The 23,886-nt window shown below is 42.5% G+C and overlaps 1 protein-coding gene across 1 annotated transcript; it reads right to left on the reverse strand.

Moving 5' to 3' along the window:
• Positions 1–21,411, reverse strand: nox5 (NADPH oxidase, EF-hand calcium binding domain 5). The gene is made up of 16 exons (XM_067591045.1): positions 21,140–21,411; positions 20,888–21,038; positions 19,734–19,944; positions 18,901–19,138; positions 17,551–17,704; positions 16,392–16,564; positions 15,689–15,871; positions 10,168–10,300; positions 7,322–7,464; positions 5,305–5,511; positions 4,311–4,355; positions 3,690–3,814; positions 2,303–2,387; positions 2,077–2,176; positions 948–1,114; positions 1–357 (listed from the first exon to the last, which is right to left on the reverse strand). The coding sequence occupies exons 1-16, from the start codon at positions 21,257–21,259 to the stop codon at positions 226–228; spliced, it is 2,367 nt and encodes a 788-aa protein (XP_067447146.1). The 5' UTR covers positions 21,260–21,411; the 3' UTR covers positions 1–225.
• Positions 21,412–23,886: the final 2,475 nt, after the last annotated feature.

The raw sequence follows: 23,886 nt of genomic DNA on the forward strand, positions 1-23,886 counted from the left end.
TGAACTGATCAGTTTCCTTTAATGAGAGGAGAAAAAATGATGCACCGGGCCACAAAATGTTTATTACCTGATTAATTCTCTATGAGTCATCAGCTGATCTACACAGATACATGATACAGATGATGTGTCACCAGTAAAACCAGTGTAAACATACAGTAGTTCAACAGCTAACACAATGAATCCAACACACACACACACACACATATAGGGTATCAGATGACGTCCTCAGAAGTTCTCCTTGTAGAAGTTGAAGCCGAAGTGTTCACACTGAGCTTTGATGACTTTAGCGAGAGCCGGAGAGCCGCAGTAGAACACGTGGACCTTCCCTTTCTTCTCCTCCGACACCTTCTGGAACACCTGACACACGACATGTTTACCGCACACACGTACGGTGAGCAGGTGTAAATATATACTATATATATATATATATAAATATGCTGCATATATACTCAGATTATATACAGTATATAGTAACCAGGACCATTTCACCAGCTGATCATAGAACCATTCATGCTCTCAATTTAACAGAAATGATCCATAGTTCTGATCTTGGACTAAGATGTGTGGATTTACTTTAAACTCCTGCAGATTTCAAATAGTTCAAAGAACTCAGAGTTGCTGCAAACTGAAGTAAATCAAAGAAGTTTTGGCTTCTCTTCATTTAACATGCATCAGCACATCAAGAAGTAACTGATGATACAGTTCTTCTTTGTTGCTTTCTTCAAACTTCCAGCTGACTGAATGTGTTCCTCTACAAGAGGTTGAACTGGCAAATAATTAAATTGAGAGCATGAATAATTAAATTGAGAACACAGATTTAAACTGGAAGTGGAAAGTAAATAATTTTCTTCATTTTCTTGGTGTTCTAATGTGTGGATATGTTTGCTTTAAATGTCAGAAAACAGAAATATAAAGCAGTGGCGTCTGAAACATCACAGTGTCCTCACCTTTCCCCACTCCGGGCGTCCAGGTTGGGTTCTAGTCCTCAGCCCGGTGATGGAGTCTCTCTTCTCCTTCTTGGCCAGAAGGTCCAGTGCCATCTGCAGGCCAATGGCCTTCATGTCATTCTTACTGAGCGCTGACGTCATGTACATGTGCATCTCCAGGAAGCGTCCTGAGAGACATCAGCATGATGTAAGTAAACAGCAAAGACTCTGCCACACTTCCTGTTCTCTGGTTATATTCTGGTCTCCTGATTGCAGCTCTGAGCTCTCAGCTCCGGGCGTCTGGAACTCAGACGTTTGTGGCTCGATCAGAGTGAGTGTGTGAACCATTTTGTCTGCTCAGGTAGAAAAACAAAAGTGCATCCCATTAACCATTTACAGTTTTCTATGTTAGCAGCATGGCTTCACTTTGAAATGTTGTTCACCACCACAACAGGGCCCTGAGTCGCTAGCCAGACTCTTCTCTTCTGTAGTTCCCTGATGGTGGAACCAGTTACCAAACTCCATTTGATCGGCAGAGTCCCTCCCCATCTTTAAGAAAAAGCTAAAGACCCAGCTCTTTCACAAACACCTGCGCACCTGATAAACTGATCAAATAAATTATTATCCGCTTCTTCGCACTCTATGCGTTGCCTTTATGTTCTGCCTGTGAGCACGTTACGTCCCACCTGCCTGTCCTGTTTCACTCAGGAATACGTCACGATACGGAGGTCAGATACTCTGGAAATGCTGATTCATCTGGACTTTAACAGTGATGTGTGACGGTTCTGGGAAACACAGACAGATGATGTCGTCCTGCAGATTACAGCTGATAGAGGCGCTAGATCAGAAAACGCTCCTATGTGTCGTTCTGGGGTCACGTGATCAAACTACGTATGTAGAGTTTCATTTGGAGGATTAGTTGGTGTGTTTTAGTGTTTTTCAGTACGTACAGCCTTCCTGCAGATCAGTGGAATACTGTGAAAGGTTTGGTAGGACCGTCTATCACGTCACAATGCAAACCAAACCTAATTCACCCATAAAACGGCTCCACAGCTACTGGAGGTCAGAAACTCCAGAGACCTTCAATACATCCAGCATCACAGAGCTGCTTTCATGCCTGTAAAGTCTTCTATCTATATCTCTGTCTCACCCTCTGGCTCCTCGTCTGCCTGGTCCATCTCCAGTTTGGTCAGTAAACTGACGAACCATTCAAAAGACTTCTGGTCTCTGTTGATCCAGATGAAGTCGACCTGCAAATCAACATTAAAAATACTGATCCCAGAGCAAATCTAAACTCAACACGTCACAGTTACATGAAACATATATATTTATAAAAGTGTATTTTCATTGCTAATGAACTGATATTGTTTTCTTACCTTCCGTAACTTCATCTCGCTGTCTTTGATGTTCTCACACCAGGAGTAGTTACAGTTGGGACAGTTCTGCTTCCTCCTGCGGTATCTGCACAACACAACACCTCGTTATCATTCATCTGCTTCCTTTAAAGAACCAGCGAGGAGCCGCTAACAGCTTCCATGTTGACTGAAAATGTTAGAGCTGCGACTAACAGTTATATTTATTATTCATTGATTCATCTGCTGATTATTGTCTAGATTCATTTTTTACTCTATAAAGAGAAAATGACGGCTCAAGGTCCATTTACTGGCTTCTTCTGAAACTTTCAACCATATCGGCTGCTCTTCATTAGCTCTCAGTTGTCATGGAGATGGATCTGAAGTCCCGGATGTGATACTGGCAGCTGCGGTGCTTGTATGATAACACTAACACATCCATCTCCATGACAACAAAGCAAAACCCATCTACTGATACAGTTGAAAGCTCCACTAGTAAGTGGACCTTGAGTTGGAACTGTTTCATCAAACTGCTATTTTCAAAGTTGAGAATGATGTTCGACCTCCCAGCATGCTTTGGGTCTGCCCAGAACACCAACTTTAGAGCCTTAGAGCGTCAGAGCTTTAGAGCTTCAGAGCCTCAGAGCTTTAGAGCTTTAGAGCTTCAGAGCCTCACAGCTTTAGAGCTTCAGAGCCTCAGAGCTTCAGAGCTTTAGAGCTTTAAAGCTTCAGAGCTTTAGAGCTTCAGAGCCTCAGAGCTTTAGAGCTTTAGAGCTTCAGAGCCTCAGAGCCTCACAGCTTTAAAGCTTCAGAGCTTTAAAGCTTCAGAGCTTTAGAGCTTCACAGCTTTAGAGCTTCAGCACTTTAAAGCTTTAGAGCTTCAGAGCTTTAAAGCTTCAGAGCTTCAGAGCTTTAAAGCTTCAGAGCTTTAGAGCTTCACAGCTTTAGAGCCTCAGAGCTTTAAAACTTCACAGCTTCAGAGCTTTAAAGCTTCACAGCTTTAGAGCTTCAGTGCTTTAAAGCTTTAGAGCTTTAAAGCTTCAGAGCTTTAGAGCTTCAGAGCTTTAGAGCTTCAGAGCTTTAGAGCTTCAGAGCTTTAGAGCTTTAGAGCTTCAGAGCTTTAGAGCTTCACAGCTTTAGAGCTTCAGAGCTTTAGAGCTTTAAAGCTTCAGAGCTTTAAAGCTTCAGAACTATAAAGCTTCAGAGCTTTAGAGCTTTAAAGCTTCAGAACTTTAAAGCTTCAGAGCTTTAGAGCTTTAAAGCTTCAGAGCTTTAGAGCTTCACAGCTTTAGAGCTTCACAGCTTTAAAGCTTTAAAGCAAGCTGGGAGATGTTTTTCCGGTTTCTCTCAGTAGACCGGGATGATGCTGCAGCTGCTCTCTGACGCAGGTGTTTGGATTCAGGTGTCTCACCTGTACATGATGCTCTGCAGGATGGAAGCAAAAGGTGTGATGCCGATGCCGGCCCCGATCAGGACGGCGTGCTCAGAGGCAAAGATCTGTCTGGTAGGAGTCCCGTACGGTCCGTCTACGTAACACTGTTTCAGAGCATTTAAGTTTCAGTCAGCTGTGCTTTTTACATCTCTCCATTTAAATGACACAAATATGAGTCAGAATAAAGCACATTCCTACATCACATCTGGCCTTTACGCAGAAAGTATAGTTTTATATATAGTAGAATGTATAATGTGTAATACAGCACTGTATTTACCACCATGAGCAAAAATAACTGCTCAGTAGTTTCTCATTATAATGAACAAAAACAACTTGTTATAACGAGATGCTGGTTCATGTTAAAACAAGTACATTTTCTGGTTCTGATGAGGAGCAGGAACTTTTTCTATAAGGAGAAACTTTTCATTTAACGGGACCAGAAACTTTTTTTTAAAGGAGAACATTTTTCTTTAACAAGAAACTTTTTCTTTAATGAGAAACTTTATCTTGTTATCAGAAAGTTTTCCTCTGTAAAAGATGTTTTTCATCATAACACGTAGTGTGTCTGTAAATGAAAATCTAAATGTGTTGTTTGCTCACCTTTATGTTGCAGAATCTGTGGTTCTCACCAAACTTAGCAGGAACCTGCAGTTTAAAAAGAGAAGCAGTTGATACCAGATGAACATACAAGTTAACCAGAAAAGAATCATTCTGGTGATATTCTGTATTTCTCTTCATGTTTAGACTCAAACCAACACTGAGTCCTGTGATTTATCTTCTTCCTCTGTGCTGAAGAGCTCTGTTGTCGTCCAAAATTTAATCCCAATTAAAAACACATCAATGAAAATAAACTACAGCGAGCAGCAGTTTTCTGAAGTTACTGAGACTTTTTAAACATGAAACGATATATTTGTGTTTTTAGGGCAGAAAGTGTCGAGAGATGCACTGACTTGTTGTTGGTTTTGGTCTTTTTAATGAATTAAATAAGAAACATAGCCATAGAGAGACAGCCTGTTGTGTTGTTTCACTAGGAGTGTGTGTGCGTGTGAATGAGTTCACATAAATAAATGTTCATGTCACATGTCAGCATAAGAACTGAACATATAAAAGGACTAGAGCTGCAACTAATGATTATTTTCATTAATTAGCATGATGATCAGAAAACAATGTTTTGCCACAAAATATTTTTAATTTACTGTAATGATTAATTGATTATACATCTCCATCCATAAGTGCTGTAAATACTCACTATAGAGCACCAAATGTGGATTAATCTGCTGCTAAAAATAGTCCCCAACAAATGCACTATTTCCTGCTGTTTGTTTGTTGAAAACTACAGTGAGCAGCTGTTTTAGGAAATGACTTTAAACATGAAAGTGTTTATCTGTGAGCTGTTTTTAAAGTCTTCAGGAGGAACCAATGAGCTCTGAGCTGAGAGACACAGACAGGAAGGAGAAAAGCTTTGACAGATGGACTGACATGTTGTGTTTTGTTGACAAGAAGAATATAGAATAACATCAGAATGATCCTTTAATGCTTTGAAACAGCTGAGACTGAAGATATCGAGGCAGAGTGACGCCTCTCTGAACCTCACGTCTCTGAGTGGAGGCGCTTCTCCTCTCTCTGCGGGCCCCAGTTCGTCTGGAAGAGGCTCCGCCAGCCCCTGAGCTCCGGACCCCGACACCGACCCAGGGGCTGGACGGGACTGTGAGCGGTTCTGACGGTACATCGTCAGCTCGATGGCGTCGTCCTCATTTGATGCTACGGCTCCATTACGGTTCGTAGAGCTGAACAGCTCCTCCTGCAGGGAAATCAGAGGAGAACTTCACTACGTCATCAGGTACGAACCGACTGACGCTGAGCTTCACTACGTCATCAGGTACGAACCGACTGACGCTGAGCTTCACTACGTCATCAGGTACGAACCGACTGACGCTGAGCTTCATTACGTCATCAGGTACGAACCGACTGACACTGAGCTTCACTACGTCATCAGGTACGAACCGACTGACGCTGAGCTTCACTACGTCATCAGGTACGAACCGACTGACGCTGAGCTTCACTACGTCATCAGTTACGAACCGACTGACGCTGAGCTTCATTACGACATCAGGTACGAACCGACTGACGCTGAGCTTCACTACGTCATCAGGTACGAACCGACGGACACTGAGCTTTACTACATCATCAGGTACGAACCGACGGACGCTGAGCTTCACTACGACATCAGGTACGAACCGACGGACGCTGAGCTTCACTACGACATCAGGTACGAACCGACTGACACTGAGCTTCACTACGACATCAGGTACGAACCAACGGACGCTGAGCTTTACTACATCATCAGGTACGAACCGACGGACACTGAGCTTCACTACGACATCAGGTACGAACCGACGGACGCTGAGCTTCACTACGACATCAGGTACGAACCAACGGACACTGAGCTTCACTACGACATCAGGTACGAACCAACGGACGCTGAGCTTCACTACATCATCAGGTACGAACCGACGGACGCTGAGCTTCACTACGTCATCAGGTACGAACCGACTGACACTGAGCTTCACTACGTCATCAGGTACGAACCGACTGACGCTGAGCTTTACTACATCATCGGGTACGAACCGACGGACGCTGAGCTTCACTACGACATCAGGTACGAACCGACGGACGCTAAGCTTAATTACGTCACTTTTTACTCATTTATTAATTCTCTTTATTTCATTTCAGGGTGAAAACATCCCCACAGACAGATGGTGAGCAGTGTTTGTCAGTGTGTATTAGTGTGTATAAATCTGTATATAAGTGTGTATTAGTATATATTAGTGTGTATAAATACGTATACAAGTGTGTATTAGTATATATTAGTGTGTATAAATACGTATATAAGTGTGTATTAGTATATATTAGTGTGTATAAATACGTATGTAAGTGTGTATTAGTATATATTAGTGTGTATAAATACGTATATAAGTGTGTATTAGTATATATCAGTGTGTATAAATACATATATAAGTGTGTATTAGTATATATCAGTGTGTATAAATACGTATATAAGTGTGTATTAGTATATATCAGTGTGTATAAATACGTATATAAGTGTGTATTAGTATATATTAGTGTGTATAAATACGTATATAAGTGTGTATTAGTATATATCAGTGTGTATAAATACGTATATAAGTGTGTATTAGTATATATCAGTGTGTATAAATACGTATATAAGTGAGTATTAGTATATATCAGTGTGTATAAATACGTATATAAGTGTGTATTAGTATATATCAGTGTGTATAAATACGTATATAAGTGTGTATTAGTATATATCAGTGTGTATAAATACGTATATAAGTGTGTATAAATACGTATATAAGTGTGTATTAGTATATATCAGTGTGTATAAATACGTATATAAGTGTGTATTAGTATATATCAGTGTGTATAAATACGTATATAAGTGTGTATTAGTATATATTAGTGTGTATAAATACGTATATAAGTGTGTATTAGTATATATCAGTGTGTATAAATACGTATATAAGTGTGTATTAGTATATATCAGTGTGTATAAATACGTATATAAGTGTGTATTAGTGAGTATTTTGAACCTGAGCCTTCATCAGTTGCCGGCGGTTCTTCAGGCTGGTGGCCAGTCTCTTGGGACTGAGCGTCGGACTCTCTGGTTGTCTGAAGTACTCATACAGCCGGTTGGTCCACTGGCCCATTGAGCGGATATGAAGCCACAGAGAGTCTGCAGGTCAAAGGTCACAACACACACACACACTGAGCTTGTTAATATCACCTTATTATAGATGTTTAGATTTGTTTATATGATTAAAGCATCTGTCAGATGTTTCTGATGTAGAGGTGCATCAGCGCACATCCACAGGAACCTGCAGCCAATCATGTTTCAGTGAGTCGAGTACTCTGTTCCCTCACTTTAGTCTTGTAGGCAGAGCCTCCTCCCAGGAGACATCAGTTGCCTTTATAGGCATGAAGTCTGGAGAGGAGCTGCCTGAAGGACAAACTTTCCTTATTGTCGTTTCTTATCCCACAACCTTCATGAGGATGAAGTGGATGAGCACAGTTAAAGATGAACTGCAGGTATTTTCCACCTCAGTGAAGGGCTGTCAACTCTGACACATTGACCATGAGACACATGCAGTTGACACTTTTCACACCTCAATTCATAACTGATAACATCGCAGCACGAAAAGTGCACACTGATGGTGCACAGACAGACAAGACAGAGCAGCACAGTGTGACAACTGTGCTGCAGCGAGTTATTCAGAGCATCAGGGGAAAGCCAGAAATATACACAAATCTATATTGTAATGTATGTAATCTCTGTCAGCATCTGTTCTGGCCTCATGTATCTTTCCAAATTTGCTCCTCCATTTTAAAACATAACCATGCATCCAAGGTGAGGAGCATAGATCTTTCATATACTATGTTTCAAAGAAAAAACATGTAATATCTGGAGTGTGTTTTAAGAATGCTGCCCAATAAACACAAATTAGCAAAAGGAAAAAAGTCTTATGAAAAAGGTATTGGTTCATAAGGCCAGAGAGAGGTCGAGTGGCTCAATTGACTATGAATAATGCTCATTGTATTATTTAGTATGAACAAATGTACTGTACTCCTGAAGTCGCCCTCGGAGCCCTGCCTCAGAGTGTTTCCAGGTGTTCTCTGTGTAAAAAGTAGGATAATGCCTCCAGAGGGAGCTGTGTGAAATCTGATCAATTGTTAAGACAAAGTTAAATAAATGAGATGATTTTAGTGAAAACTGGTGATTATAATTTTTCTCAGTGTCCGTGAGTCATTTCTGATACTACCACCAGGGGCACCCTGGCATTGATCCTACAGACTCTGAACTCTTCATCATTGTTCATAAAGATCTTCCTCATGTGGTGCTGTGATGATGATGATGGAGAGCGCTGTCTAACACGTCAGCTGGGTTGAGATCTGGTGACTGTGAAAGTCATAACATGTGATTCACATCATTTAATACTCATCAAACCATTCACTGTCATCCTGGAAGAGACCACTCCCATCAGGACAGACATGTTTCATCACAGGATAAAGCTGATCACTCACAACTACTTTTCATTGATTAGCAGTGACCCTTCCCTCTAAGGGGACAAGTGGACCCAAACCATGCCAGCAAAATGCCCCCCACAGCATAACAGAGCCCCCAGTCCCCCTCAATGTAGGGGTCCAGCATCCAGACCTGGACCAGGTTTTACTTTCATTTGAGACACAAACTGTACATACACCGATCAGCCAAAACATTAAAAGCACTGACAGGTGAAGTGATTAAGGTTGATTATCTTGTTAAAATGGCACCTGTCAAGGGGTGGGATGTATTAGGCAGCAGGTGAACAGTCAGTTCTTGAAGTTGATGTGTTGGAAGCAGGAAAATGTACAAACGTAAGGCAAAACTGTGAAGGCTAGATGACTGGGTCAGAGCATCTCCAAAACAGCAGGTCTTGTGGGGTCTTCCCAGTATGCAGTGGTCAGTACCTAAAGTGGTTCAAGGAAGGACAACCGGTGAACCGGCTACCGGGTCCTGGGCTCCAAGGTTCATTGATGCAGGTGGGAAGTTAAGGATGGTCCATCTGGTCCAATCACACAGAAGAGCTACAGTAGCACAAATTACTTAAAAAGTTAATGCTGGCTATGATAGACAGGTGTCAGAACACACAGTGCATCACAGCTTGCTGCGTAGCCGCAGACTGGTCAGATTGTCCATTCTGACCGCTGTCCACCGCCGAAAGTGCCTACAATGGACACGTGAGCATCAGAACTGAACCATGGAGCAATGGAAGAAGGTGGCCTGGGCTGATGAATCACGTTTTCGTTTACATCATGTGGGCAGCTGGGTGTGTGTGCATCATTTACCTGGAAAAGAGACCAGGATGCACTATGGGAAGAAGGCAAGCTAGTGGAGGCAGTGTGATGCTCTGAGCAATGTTCTGCTGGGCAACCATGTGGATGTTATTTTGACACGAACCACCTACTTAAACATTGCTGCAGACCAAGTTCACCCCTTCATGGCAGCAGTATTCCCTGATGGCAGTGGCCTCTTTCAGCAGGATAAAACTCACCGCCACACTGCTAAGTTCTTCAAGAATTGTTTGAAGAACATGACAAAGAGTTCAAGGTGTTGCCTTGGCCTCCAAATTCCCAGATCTCAATCCGATCGAGCATCTGTGGGATGTGCTGGAAAAGCAAGTCCTACCTCACAACTTACAGGACTTAAAGGATCTGCTGCTAACGTCTTAGTGCCAGATACCAGAGGACACCTTCAGAGAGTCCATGACTTGACGAGTCAGAGCTGTTTTGGTGGCATGAGGGGGACATACACAATATTAGGCAGGTTTGGCTGATCAGTGTATATACACACATACATACCATCTAACAGTACTGTGAGTGTGAGACAGGTGAGCCGTACCTGACTGCTCTGGAGCACTGCTGATAGTGAATGGATGCCACTCGTATTTAGCGATCACCGGGATGTTGATGTAGACGTAATCTCCAGGTTTGAAGTGGAAAAACTGAGGACGCTTGATCACCAGATGAGTCACCTGCACACAGGTGAGAAACATACTAAAATATAGAAAGTAAAGGATCAAAGGAAATTCAATCACTGAACTACAAACATTCAGCAGTGTTATTGTTTACAAAATGGATCCAAACATATAAATGATGTGTGATACATGATAACTAAATGATGTATTTCATTTAAAAACATATAAGACAAATATGAAAACATTTCAGTGTTTCTGTGAACTCATCTGAAACTGACAGTGTGAATCACATCCAGATAAAACTTTATCATCCATCAACACGCCGTCATCTTTAAATGACAAACCAGTGACCATCATCATCCTTCAGACAAACCAGTGACCACCGTCATTATCATCCTTCAGACAAACCAGTGACCATCGTCATCATCCTTCAGACAAACCAGTGACCGTCATCATCATCCTTCAGACAAACCAGTGACCATCATCATCCTTCAGGCAAACCAGTGACCATCATCATCATCATCATCATCCTTCAGACAAACCAGTGACCATCATCATCATCATCCTTCAGACAAACCAGTGACCATCATCATCATCATCCTTCAGACACACCAGTGACCATCATCATCATCATCATCCTTCAGACAAACCAGTGACCATCGTCATCATCCTTCAGACAAACCAGTGACCATCATCATCATCATCATCATCCTTCAGACAAACCAGTGACCATCATCATCATCATCCTTCAGACAAACCAGTGACCATCATCATCATCATCATCATCCTTCAGACAAACCAGTGACCATCATCATCATCATCATCATCCTTCAGACAAACCAGTGACCATCATCATCATCATCCTTCAGACAAACCAGTGACCATCATCATCATCATCATCATCCTTCAGACAAACCAGTGACCATCATCATCATCATCCTTCAGACAAACCAGTGACCTTCATCATCATCATCCTTCAGACAAACCAGTGACCATCATCATCCTTCAGACAAACCAGTGACCATCATCATCATCATCCTTCAGACAAACCAGTGACCATCATCATCATCATCCTTCAGACAAACCAGTGACCATCGTCATCATCCTTCAGACAAACCAGTGACCATCATCATCATCATCCTTCAGACAAACCAGTGACCATCGTCATCATCCTTCAGACAAACCAGTGACCATCATCATCATCATCCTTCAGACAAACCAGTGACCATCATCATCATCATCCTTCAGACAAACCAGTGACCATCGTCATCATCCTTCAGACAAACCAGTGACCATCATCATCATCATCCTTCAGACAAACCAGTGACCATCATCATCCTTCAGACAAACCAGTGACCATCATCATCATCATCCTTCAGACAAACCAGTGACCATCATCATCATCATCCTTCAGACAAACCAGTGACCATCATCATCCTTCAGACAAACCAGTGACCATCATCATCATCATCTTTCAGACAAACCAGTGACCATCATCATCATCCTTCAGACAAACCAGTGACCATCATCATCATCATCCTTCAGACAAACCAGTGACCATCATCATCCTTCAGACAAACCAGTGACCATCGTCATCATCCTTCAGACAAACCAGTGACCATCATCATCATCATCCTTCAGACAAACCAGTGACCATCGTCATCATCCTTCAGACAAACCAGTGACCATCGTCATCATCCTTCAGACAAACCAGTGACCATCATCATCATCATCCTTCAGACAAACCAGTGACCATCATCATCATCATCCTTCAGACACACCAGTGACCATCATCATCATCATCATCCTTCAGACAAACCAGTGACCATCGTCATCATCCTTCAGACAAACCAGTGACCATCATCATCATCATCATCATCCTTCAGACAAACCAGTGACCATCATCATCATCATCCTTCAGACAAACCAGTGACCATCATCATCATCATCATCATCCTTCAGACAAACCAGTGACCATCATCATCATCATCATCATCCTTCAGACAAACCAGTGACCATCATCATCATCATCCTTCAGACAAACCAGTGACCATCATCATCATCATCATCATCCTTCAGACAAACCAGTGACCATCATCATCATCATCCTTCAGACAAACCAGTGACCATCATCATCATCATCATCATCCTTCAGACAAACCAGTGACCATCATCATCATCATCCTTCAGACAAACCAGTGACCATCATCATCATCATCCTTCAGACAAACCAGTGACCATCATCATCCTTCAGACAAACCAGTGACCATCATCATCATCATCCTTCAGACAAACCAGTGACCATCATCATCATCATCCTTCAGACAAACCAGTGACCATCATCATCCTTCAGACAAACCAGTGACCATCGTCATCATCCTTCAGACAAACCAGTGACCATCATCATCATCATCCTTCAGACAAACCAGTGACCATCGTCATCATCCTTCAGACAAACCAGTGACCATCATCATCATCATCCTTCAGACAAACCAGTGACCATCATCATCATCATCCTTCAGACAAACCAGTGACCATCGTCATCATCCTTCAGACAAACCAGTGACCATCATCATCATCATCCTTCAGACAAACCAGTGACCATCATCATCCTTCAGACAAACCAGTGACCATCATCATCATCATCCTTCAGACAAACCAGTGACCATCATCATCATCATCCTTCAGACAAACCAGTGACCATCATCATCCTTCAGACAAACCAGTGACCATCATCATCATCATCTTTCAGACAAACCAGTGACCATCATCATCATCCTTCAGACAAACCAGTGACCATCATCATCATCATCCTTCAGACAAACCAGTGACCATCATCATCCTTCAGACAAACCAGTGACCATCGTCATCATCCTTCAGACAAACCAGTGACCATCATCATCATCATCCTTCAGACAAACCAGTGACCATCGTCATCATCCTTCAGACAAACCAGTGACCATCGTCATCATCCTTCAGACAAACCAGTGACCATCATCATCATCATCCTTCAGACAAACCAGTGACCATCGTCATCATCCTTCAGACAAACCAGTGACCATCATCATCCTTCAGACAAACCAGTGACCATCATCATCATCATCCTTCAGACAAACCAGTGACCATCATCATCATCCTTCAGACAAACCAGTGACCATCATCATCATCATCCTTCAGACAAACCAGTGACCATCATCATCATCATCATCATCCTTCAGACAAACCAGTGACCATCATCATCATCATCCTTCAGACAAACCAGTGACCATCATCATCATCATCCTTCAGACACACCAGTGACCATCATCATCATCATCATCCTTCAGACAAACCAGTGACCATTGTCATCATCCTTCAGACAAACCAGTGACCATCATCATCATCATCATCCTTCAGACAAACCAGTGACCATCATCATCATCATCCTTCAGACAAACCAGTGACCATCATCATCATCATCATCATCCTTCAGACAAACCAGTGACCATCATCATCATCATCATCATCCTTCAGACAAACCAGTGACCATCATCATCATCATCCTTCAGACAAACCAGTGACCATCATCATCATCATCATCATCCTTCAGACAAACCAGTGACCATCATCATCATCATCCTTCAGACAAACCAGTGACCATCATCATCATCATCATCATCCTTCAGACAAACCAGTGACCATCATCATCATCATCCTTCAGACAAACCAGTGACCATCGTCATCATCCTTCAGACAAACCAGTGACCATCGTCATCATCCTTCAGACAAACCAGTGACCATCATCATCATCATCATCCTTCAGACAAACCAGTGACCATCGTCATCATCCTTCAGACAAACCAGTGACCATCATCATCCTTCAGACAAACCAGTGACCATCATCATGATCATCCTTCAGACAAACCAGTGACCATCATCATCATCATCCTTCAGACAAACCAGTGACCATCATCATCATCATCATCATCCTTCAGACAAACCAGTGACCATCATCATCATCCTTCAGACAAACCAGTGATCATCATCATCATCCTTCAGACAAACCAGTGACCATCATCATCATCATCCTTCAGACAAACCAGTGACCAACATCATCATCCTTCAGACAAACCAGTGACCATCACCATCATCAACCATCATTGCTGTTTTCTGACCGATGATGTTTTTAATATTTTAAAGGCATCGCTGTGTTTTCTCTTGACCAGTAATTATGTAACTGGTCTCATCAGATTGTTTTATGTTTCATGTTTTTTATGATTGGTGTATTTTTGCTGTGTTCTCACTGACTGTCTGTTTATTTGTTTATTTATAGTGAAACTGCAACACAGATTTCAATCTTGAGGACAGTCGGTGTCAGAAACTCTCAGGAAGTGACTCTGTGGATTTTAAACTTTCTGGTTTGATACGTTGAGCAGCAACAGACATCATTAGATTATTTATTTAACATTTTCCTCTCATCAGTTAGTGTTTGTTTCTATATAAAGAAACTAACGAGTCGAGCTGTAAACTGAGCAGTTTAATGTAAAAAACAGCAATAAGAAGGAAAACTGCAACAGTTCACGACTTTTCTAGTGTGTCTATAAACCAACAGTCAGTCATCAAATGAACATTAAAGCTGTGTTTCTTGCTGTAATCATTCCTCCTGTTCATACTGACCATTAGAAGATCCCTTCATAATGACCTTACAATGGAAGTGATGGAGGACAAAATCCACAGTCCTCCTTCTGTGCAAAAATGTATTTAAAGTTTATCTGAAGCTAATATGAAGCTTCAGCGTCCAAATGAGTCAAATCAAGTAGATATCTTTCAACGTTACAGTCTTTTTAGTGCCAAAGTTCCTCTTTTTGTTACTATACTTCCACCTGCAGCTCAACAGGGAAACACTGTCCGAGGAAACACAAAGAGGGAATTTGATGCTAAAAAGACTGTAAATGTGTCAGATATCCACTTGATATGACTAACTCAGACTGCTGAAGCTGAATAGAAGCTTCACACAGACTTTTAAATGACTGTGTGGACACACTGTGGGTTTTATCCTCCATCACTTCTATTGAAAGCACATTTGAAGGATCTTTTAATATCCAGTATGAACAGGAGGAATGATTACAGACACCTGACTGCTGGTTTAACACACTGGAAACACTGGGAACTGTCCTTTAACATCAAAAATATCTGTAGCAACTTAACAACTTCACAATATTAGACAGCTTCTATCATTTCCTCTTATTGGCAGCGATGTGAAGATATGAAATATTAAACGGGAATAAATGCAGAACTTCTTAAACTACAGATGTGTTCTTATTGACTAATCTGTGAGGAGCAGCAGGTTTAACCCTGTTAGACTTACGAAAACAGACATAAAACACACAATTACTGACAGACACATTGATGTAAAAATGTGATTTGAGTAAGAATGAAACTAAAAGTGTCGGCACAGTCGGGCACCTTGGACGGCAGCAGGTTGACTTCCACGATGTAAAGACCTCCCATACGGGAAACTGCGATTCCCACGATCTTCTCCAGCAGGAAGACCAGACCCGGAACCACAAACCACTTCCAGAAGTTGGCACAGTGCACCATCAGCAGGGACCAGACCCACACATAGGACAGGTGAGACCAGTAGAACACCTGGAGGACCACAAGAGTCTGTTTTAATGCAGGGAGCCAGAGTGGGCTGCTTCATCACCTCATTCGTTTAAAACTGATTTAATCTTTCACCTGTTAAACGACACTTTAGCCTCTGTAACTTTGGTTCAGGATCACACACTCATTCTGATGTTTTGGTTCTAAAATTTAAAGAATTGAAGAGTTGAAGAACAGTAACTTTCACATATTGGGTACATTATTTTGTGTACTAAAATGGGGGTACCTTGTAAGAGGATATGATGGATCTTTTTCACTTTTCCAACCATTTAACATGCAGACTTTCTATATTTTTGAAGTAATTTTTCAGATTTTAGTGTCACACTGTGTACTGGATGTGCAGCTCCAGATCAGGATCATGTAGCATGATGTAACCCAGATGAACATCCAGGTGACTTCAGTCCAGGTTAATATTGTCATCACTGCAGTAACTGTCCTCAGACACCAGAGGGAGCCACTCTCACACAAACCCCGAACACAGGAGCATGATGATGATCCGACTCACCTCGAAGTGTCCGCTGCGTCGTACGAAGGTGCTGGAGCAGAGCACCATGAGGCAGATCACCACCTGCAGGACGACCCCGGTCACTGAGGCGGTTCCTTTAACCCAACCGATCCCGGGCCGAGTGGTCAGCAGGTACTCCCACACGCTGAACCCGCTGTGCTCTGACAGCTGGACTGAAACACAGAACACAGAACACATGTAGTGAACAACTGGCCTCTTTCATTCATATGTTGTGTCTGATATTTAAGACAAAATACAAACAGTTTGATTGTAAAGCTTCTTATTTTTAATGCAGAATTTACAGAGTCTGTGTGAGAATGAAATATATATTAGTTATAGTCAGTTAGTGATATTTATATATATATATATATATATATATATATATATATATATATATTAGTGTATATTTCTGCTTTAAATCATAAAACTAAATGATGGTTTCAGAAGTCTCGTCTGTGCATCCACAACTGGAAAGAAACAACGAGAAAAAGTTCAAACCACAGAGCAGACTGTTTAAGACATAAAATACTCTGTTAGGTACAATAATGTGTGTCTCATGGTTTTTCCATAAAAAAGTATAATTAACACTTTAAAATCCTTAAAATTACATCTCTGTTTGCCTCATTAAAATCCAGAATCTATGAATATGCAAATTATTTAATTTCTCCAGTTTTCCTGCTGGACGCCGGATGTTTCCTCCTTCACTGTAAAGTTCATCCTCAGTGTTTGTGACATCACACTGTGTCGGTTGAATACTGAACCACGAATGGCTCCAAACTAGTCGTGATGTCACATCCTGCTCACGTGTTAAAACCAGATTTTCGTTGAGCTCAGAGAAACTTTCCTCCTTCAGCAGATGAATGAAAACAAAGAGAAAAACAACAAACATGTTTCTGACTTTAAGTTAAGAGAGAATTTAGAATTACATGAAGGAAGACAAACGTGTCTGAACCGACCTGAGACATTATAGCTCCTTTTATTATTAGTTTAGTCACTATTATTATTATTATTATTGTAAATGCTATTACATGTTCTGTTTTTATTTCAGTGTGTTTATTTTTCCAGATAATATAAAGATCTCATATACAGATATTTACAAAAGACAGATAAGATGTTTCCTGCTCATGTGTCATGAATATAAATAACTGCATGTTGGTACCAAAGTTGCAGATGTGAGCAGTGGTGTGCACCAGCGTGTAGCAGAGGATGGCGTAGCCCACGATCTGATGCAGCAAGATGTTCTGATCCAGAGGTAAAACTCTCACCACCCACGTGACCCGCAGCCACGTCAAGCAGCGCCGCAGCATCAACACCTGCACACACACACATTCATTGTCATTTATAATCCAACAACATTTAAAGGACAAGTTCACATTATTTCAAGTCTGTCTTTGTGCAAAAATAAAAAGTAAACATTTATCTGTGAGTCAATCAGGTGGAAATCTTCCAGTTTCAGCCTTTTACTGTTATTATACTTCCACCGCGGCTGAACCTGTCCTTCAAGGCTTTTTTTCATCATCCTTACCTTTGCTTCAAATCCATGCAGAAAAACTAAATGTAACAAAGACACACACCTACAACACAACACCACCTCATCTTCTCAGCATGTGACTGAACGCAGTGATGAGACACACTGAGCCAGAACTTCTAATCTCTTTATTTATTGTTTGTCTAGCTGCAGCTGCAGTACTGTTTCCTGTACTACAACTAGAGTGCAGTAGAGTACAGTACAGTACAGTACTGTAGAACACAGTACAGTAGAGTAGAGTACAGGACTGTAGAGCACAGTACTGTAGAACACAGTAGAGTAGAGTAGAGTAGAGTAGAGTACAGTACAGTACAGTAGAGTACAGTACAGTACAGGGTAGTACAGTACAGGACAGTAGAGTACAGTACAGTACAGTACTGTAGAACACAGTACAGTAGAGTAGAGTACAGTACTGTAGAACACAGTAGAGTAGAGTAGAGTAGAGTAGAGTACAGTACAGTACAGTAGAGTACAGTACAGTACAGGGTAGTACAGTACAGGACAGTAGAGGATAGTACAGTACAGTACTGTAGAACACAGTAGAGTAGAGTAGAGTAGAGTAGAGTACAGTACAGTACAGTAGAGTACAGTAGAGGGTAGTACAGTAGAGTACAGTAGAGGGTAGTACAGTACAGTAGAGGGTAGTACAGTAGAGTACAGGACAGTAGAGGGTAGTACAGTAGAGTACAGTACAGTAGAGGGTAGTACAGTAGAGTACAGTAGAGGGTAGTACAGTACAGTAGAGGGTAGTACAGTACAGTACAGGACAGTAGAGAGTAGTACAGGACAGTAGAGTACAGTACAGTACAGTAGAGTACAGTACAGGACAGTAGAGCGTAGTACAGGACAGTAGAGTACAGTACAGTAGAGTACAGTACAGGACAGTAGAGCGTAGTACAGGACAGTAGAGTACAGTACAGTACAGTAGAGTACAGTACAGGACAGTGCAGTGGAGCAGTGAGTGCAGTGTTGCAGTGTTACCATGACGAAGGTGCAGTTGAAGTTGAGGCACTGGCCGCAGCCCTTGGCCAGCATGTAGCAGACGCCGCCCTGGCTGTGCTGCAGCATGGCGGCGATGAACAGCAGCAGGCTGAGGCCGGCGTACACACACAGGAACAGCAGCTTACGGCTGTTGTTGTGCCAATACGCCCGAGTCAGGTAGCGAGGAGTCTGACGCCTCTTCTGGTCCACGTCAGGAGGCTTCAGCCAATTAGCAGCACTGAGGAGGAGGAGGGGGGTGATCAATAGTTCAGTCTATAGAATATTAGAAAACAGGGAAACATGTCTCCAACAGTCCAAAAACCAAAATATTCAGATTTGTCTTGTGTAATAGTTAATCAATAATTTGGTAATCACACTGTTGATCAGAACCTGAGTAACAGATCAATTTTCACAGATTTATAGATCAAACACTTCCAGAGAAATGTAGAAAATACTCAGCAGATTAACTGATAATAATCAAGTTTTAATTGATTGATCAGTTGTCTCTCTGTAAATCAGCTGAGTTCAACATATTCATGGAAGTTCAGTTGTATGTGAGAAACTAATATCTTCATTTATAAAAATGTCAGTTTTGATCTGCAGGTCGTGTTTTTGATCATTAAACTGAAAAATCTGAATATTTCTTCCTCCTCTTCTTCTTCTCGTATGTTACAGCAGACTGCACTCAGAGGAGGCGCGTCGCTGCCCTCCGCTGGTCACACGTAGAACTCAAATGATTGCAAAGTTACTGAGATGCAGAAAACCTGATGGTATCATTTAGAGACTTATTTACTCATCATTAGTTACAGCCAGCTAGTGATTAAACATCTGACCTGATGGTGAGGTTCTCCATGACCTCGGGGAAGTTCTCCAGCTCAGCTTTCAGCTCCTCGAAGGTGATGGAGCCGCTGTTGTCTTTATCAGCTGACTCGAACAGCGCCAGTGTCAGGTCATCCAGCTTCTCCTCCGGCAGAGAGATGGCGCTCTCACGCAGACATGACTTCAGGACTGTTCGCAGCTCGTCAGGATCGATCGAACCGCTGCCTGAAGACAAAAACACAAACTGCTGAAGAGGAAGAATTTCTGAACTTTTCCTTGAAACTTTTAGAAAAGATGTGAAAATAGAGGAGAAACGTTGTCAGAGTCACTGTCCTCAGAGCTGTTTGGACTCAATAGACCAGAATGCACTGCAGCCCCAAGGCAGGCTGGGTAAGAGAGGTCAGCTCTGTCAGGACTCAAATTCACAGGTCAAAGTTCACCAAAGTTGAACTTGATGTGAAAAATCAGACGTACTTCACAGCTGCGAGTGAATCTGTGATTCTGGTGGAATAAGTTTAAACACTGATGTCATCGAGCGCTCAGTTCGTCTCTGAGTGAGTTTGAGCTGAGAGCTTCACGCCTTGATCCCACGGGCGCGGCTGCGTCGCGTTCTGTCCTCCGTACGGCGTCATATCACACTGAGAGCGTTTTGCTCCGGCGGCGGCGGAGAGAAGAGAACAGCCCTCTACCTGGAGAGGAAGCCAGGAACCCGGCAGCGTCCATGGTGACGGATATCTTCTGACCTGCTACCAGCGGTTCTAACGTGATGTTGATGTAGTGATGTGATAAATGATCAAGGCGATTTATTTTGAAACATTGACCAGATGCTCTACGCTGTTCCTGTGTCTGACTTCCTGCCCAGCTCGATCTGCTCTGTGCAGCTTGACGCAGCTTCCTTCAAAAATAGACTAGGGAGGAGCGGCGAGCTGCTTCTAAAACACGCTGCGGCGCGTCTGGTGGAATCACAAGCGTTGATTAGTGGCTGCAATCAGCTGCGACCGCCATGCCGAAGCCAGAACACGAGGCAGAAGCACCAGGTGGGATCAAGCCGTCACACAGACGAGACTTCCCTCCATCTATCATTCGTCTCTATGAATATATGCATGAAGCTCCCACATTACTTCCTGTGTGTTTCTACGGTGTGTGTGTATGTGTGTGTTTCTCTGACCGTCTACATCGTACACCTGGAACAGGAACTTGAGCTTGTCGGTCTCGCTGCCGTGGATCAGCAGGTTCAGAGCTTTCAGCAGCTCATCCAGACTGATGGAGCTGCTGCCGTCAGAGTCGAACAGAGCGAAGAAACGCTCTGCGAAGAAAGACTGAAGACAAACACGTCAAAAACACATCGTGAACGTGTCACCAACACGTCACATGACAGGAAACTCTCTGTAAACAGGCCTCGCTTACATCTCCGACTAACCTCTTTGACCTTGAGAGCCGTCTTAAACTCATCCAGGTCGATCTCTTTGTCGTCTCCTGCGATGCTCTCAAACTGTTTGGTGACCCACTCCAGCCAGCGGGCGTCCTCGTCCAGACTCATGGTCACCTGCTGAAGACATGAAGGTGAGACACACAGGTCGTCAGGAAGAGAAGCAGCAGACAGACGCAGCAGCCAGAATGAACCGAACAATGTCTCTTTATTGAAGCTCGAGTGCAGGCAGAGCAAAACCGAGCTGAATAAACTGAACTAACAAAGCAGAACAAAGGATCCAACAACACTAAAGTGAGAACCAGGTACAAACTGAACTAATGAAACAAGGAACAGGTGGCAAGACACAACGGAAGGCTGGGAGCTGGTTGGCTGGGAGCTGGTTGGCTGGGAGCTGGTTGGCTGGGAGCTGATTGGCTGGGAGCTGGTTGGCTGGGAGCTGGTTGGCTGGGAGCTGGTTGGCTGGGAGCTGATTGGCTGGGAGCTGGTTGGCTGGGAGCTGGTTGGCTGGGAGCTGATTGGCTGGGAGCTGGTTGGCTGGGAGCTGGTTGGCTGGGAGCTGATTGGCTGGGAGCTGATTGGCTGGGAGCTGGTTGGCTGGGAGCTGATTGGCTGGGAGCTGGTTGGCTGGGAGCTGATTGGCTGGGAGCTGATTGGCTGGGAGCTGGTTGGCTGGGAGCTGATTGGCTGGGAGCTGGTTGGCTGGGAGCTGGTTGGCTGGGAGCTGATTGGCTGGGAGCTGGTTGGCTGGGAGCTGATTGGCTGGGAGCTGGTTGGCTGGGAGCTGATTGGCTGGGAGCTGGTTGGCTGGGAGCTGATTGGCTGGGAGCTGGTTGGCTGGGAGCTGGTTGGCTGGGAGCTGATTGGCTGGGGGAGAAACAGGGAGCAGGAGCAGCCTGAGGAGGCGCACAGGAAGGAAACACAGAGCAAACAGGAACTACAAACCCAGAAAACACATTAAGTAGGATCAAGGAAGCCAAAATGCAACCATTAAACAAAACATTCTCATTCTGAACCAGTTGAAGACAAAAGTATTATAGTTTACACTGTTAGTGCTGTTTGCTCTTCCAGCAGAACTAGTTCAATACAACGAGCATCAGTGTCTCTAGTGGTCCTTTAATATAATCTGATCTGTTCTTCTCCCACTCAGTCCAACACACATCTGGTGTACTGGTGCATAATGGTGACCATGGAACAGCCAGACTGGGACAGAACCAGGAAACAGGTCACCTGCTGCTGGAGATGTACAGGCAGTGGTGCAAAGTAACTGCGTACATTTACTCAAGTAAATTACTGTAGTACAGTTTGAGGTACTTGTACTTTACTTGAGTATTTCCATGTGATGCTACTTTCTACATTTCAGAGGGAAATATTGTACTTTCTACTCCACTACATTTATTTGACAGCTTTAGTTACTTTTCAGATGAAGATTTGACACAATGGATAATATAACAAGCTTTTAAAATACAACACATTGTTAAAGATGAAACCAGTGGTTTCCAACCTTTTTGTCTTTTGACGTCTTACAAAAAGCAGTGTGTAGTCGGGGTCACATTTCACATGTCTATGAGTTGTTAACAGCTCCACCAAATAGTGATTTTTCCCTCTAAACTTCTCACATGCTTTCATTTCAATAAATGTTCAAATGATCCAATATTTCAGCAAAAATCAAAGATTAGAGAAAAAGTCCAAAAACTGAAAACAGATTTGTGTATCAGAACTTTGTTTTTTCTTCTTTCCTCTCCCATTAATCATCTCACCACCCCTCAGATTTATCTGCTGACCCTTTGGAGGGGCCCGACCCCTAGGTTGGGAACCACTGGACTAAACTAGCTAACTGTATATAAAGTAGTGTAAACTAGCTCCACCTCCAGCAGCTACAACAGTAACATGCTGCTCTAACACTGATGCTTCACTATTAATAATCTAATGATGTCATATATAATAATATATCAGTCAGAGGGACCAAACCACTACTTTTACTGCAATACTTTAACTACATCAAGCTCATAATACTTATGTACTTTTACTGCAATACTTTAACTACATCAAGCTCATAATACTTATGTACTTTTACTGCAATACTTTAACTACATCAAGCTCATAATACTTATGTACTTTTACTGCAATACTTTAACTACATCAAGCTCATAATACTTATGTACTTTTACTGCAATACTTTAACTACATCAAGCTCATAATACTTATGTACTTTTACTGTAATACTTTAACTACATCAAGCTCATAATACTTATGTACTTTTACTGCAATACTTTAACTACATCAAGCTCATAATACTTATGTACTTTTACTGCAATACTTTTACTACATCAAGCTCATAATACTTATGTACTTTTACTGTAGGAGGATTTTTCATGCAGGACTTGTAATGGAGTATTTTTACACTGATGCATTGGTACTTTTACTGCAGTAAAGTATCTGAGTACTTCTTACTGTGTACAGGTGTGTCGTCTGCATACTCACCGGCTGCCTCCTGAGTTTAAGTTTGTCTGCTGATGTCAGCTGGCTGTTCGCCCAGAATATTAAGACAGAAAAGCTCAGTTCACCCAAAATTCCTACAGATGTCTTCTCTCTGATCTGCTGCTATGTATATTTACATAACTCTGGTTTCTGTCAAACTGTGAGCAGAACAAACTGAACTGTTTCCTGTTTTGTGTTGAATCTTAAAACCAAAACAGAAAACGGATTAAACCTTCTGTTCAGAACAAGATGGATCG

This window comes from Thunnus thynnus, chromosome 5, assembly GCF_963924715.1.
Source record: "Thunnus thynnus chromosome 5, fThuThy2.1, whole genome shotgun sequence".
Classification (NCBI taxonomy): Eukaryota; Metazoa; Chordata; class Actinopteri; order Scombriformes; family Scombridae; genus Thunnus; species Thunnus thynnus.

Bases quoted from the DNA above. Each gene is read 5' to 3' on its own strand.
- nox5 (XM_067591045.1), bottom strand. From the start codon at position 21,259: ATGAGTCTGGACGAGGACGCCCGCTGGCTGGAGTGGGTCACCAAACAG. The intron at 5,512-7,321 runs GTTCAAAATACT...ATTTCCCTGCAG, and splicing joins GGCAACTGATGAAGGCTCAG to GAGGAGCTGTTCAGCTCTAC. The intron at 4,356-5,304 runs GTGAGGTTCAGA...TTTAAACTGCAG, and splicing joins AAGCGCCTCCACTCAGAGAC to GTTCCTGCTAAGTTTGGTGA.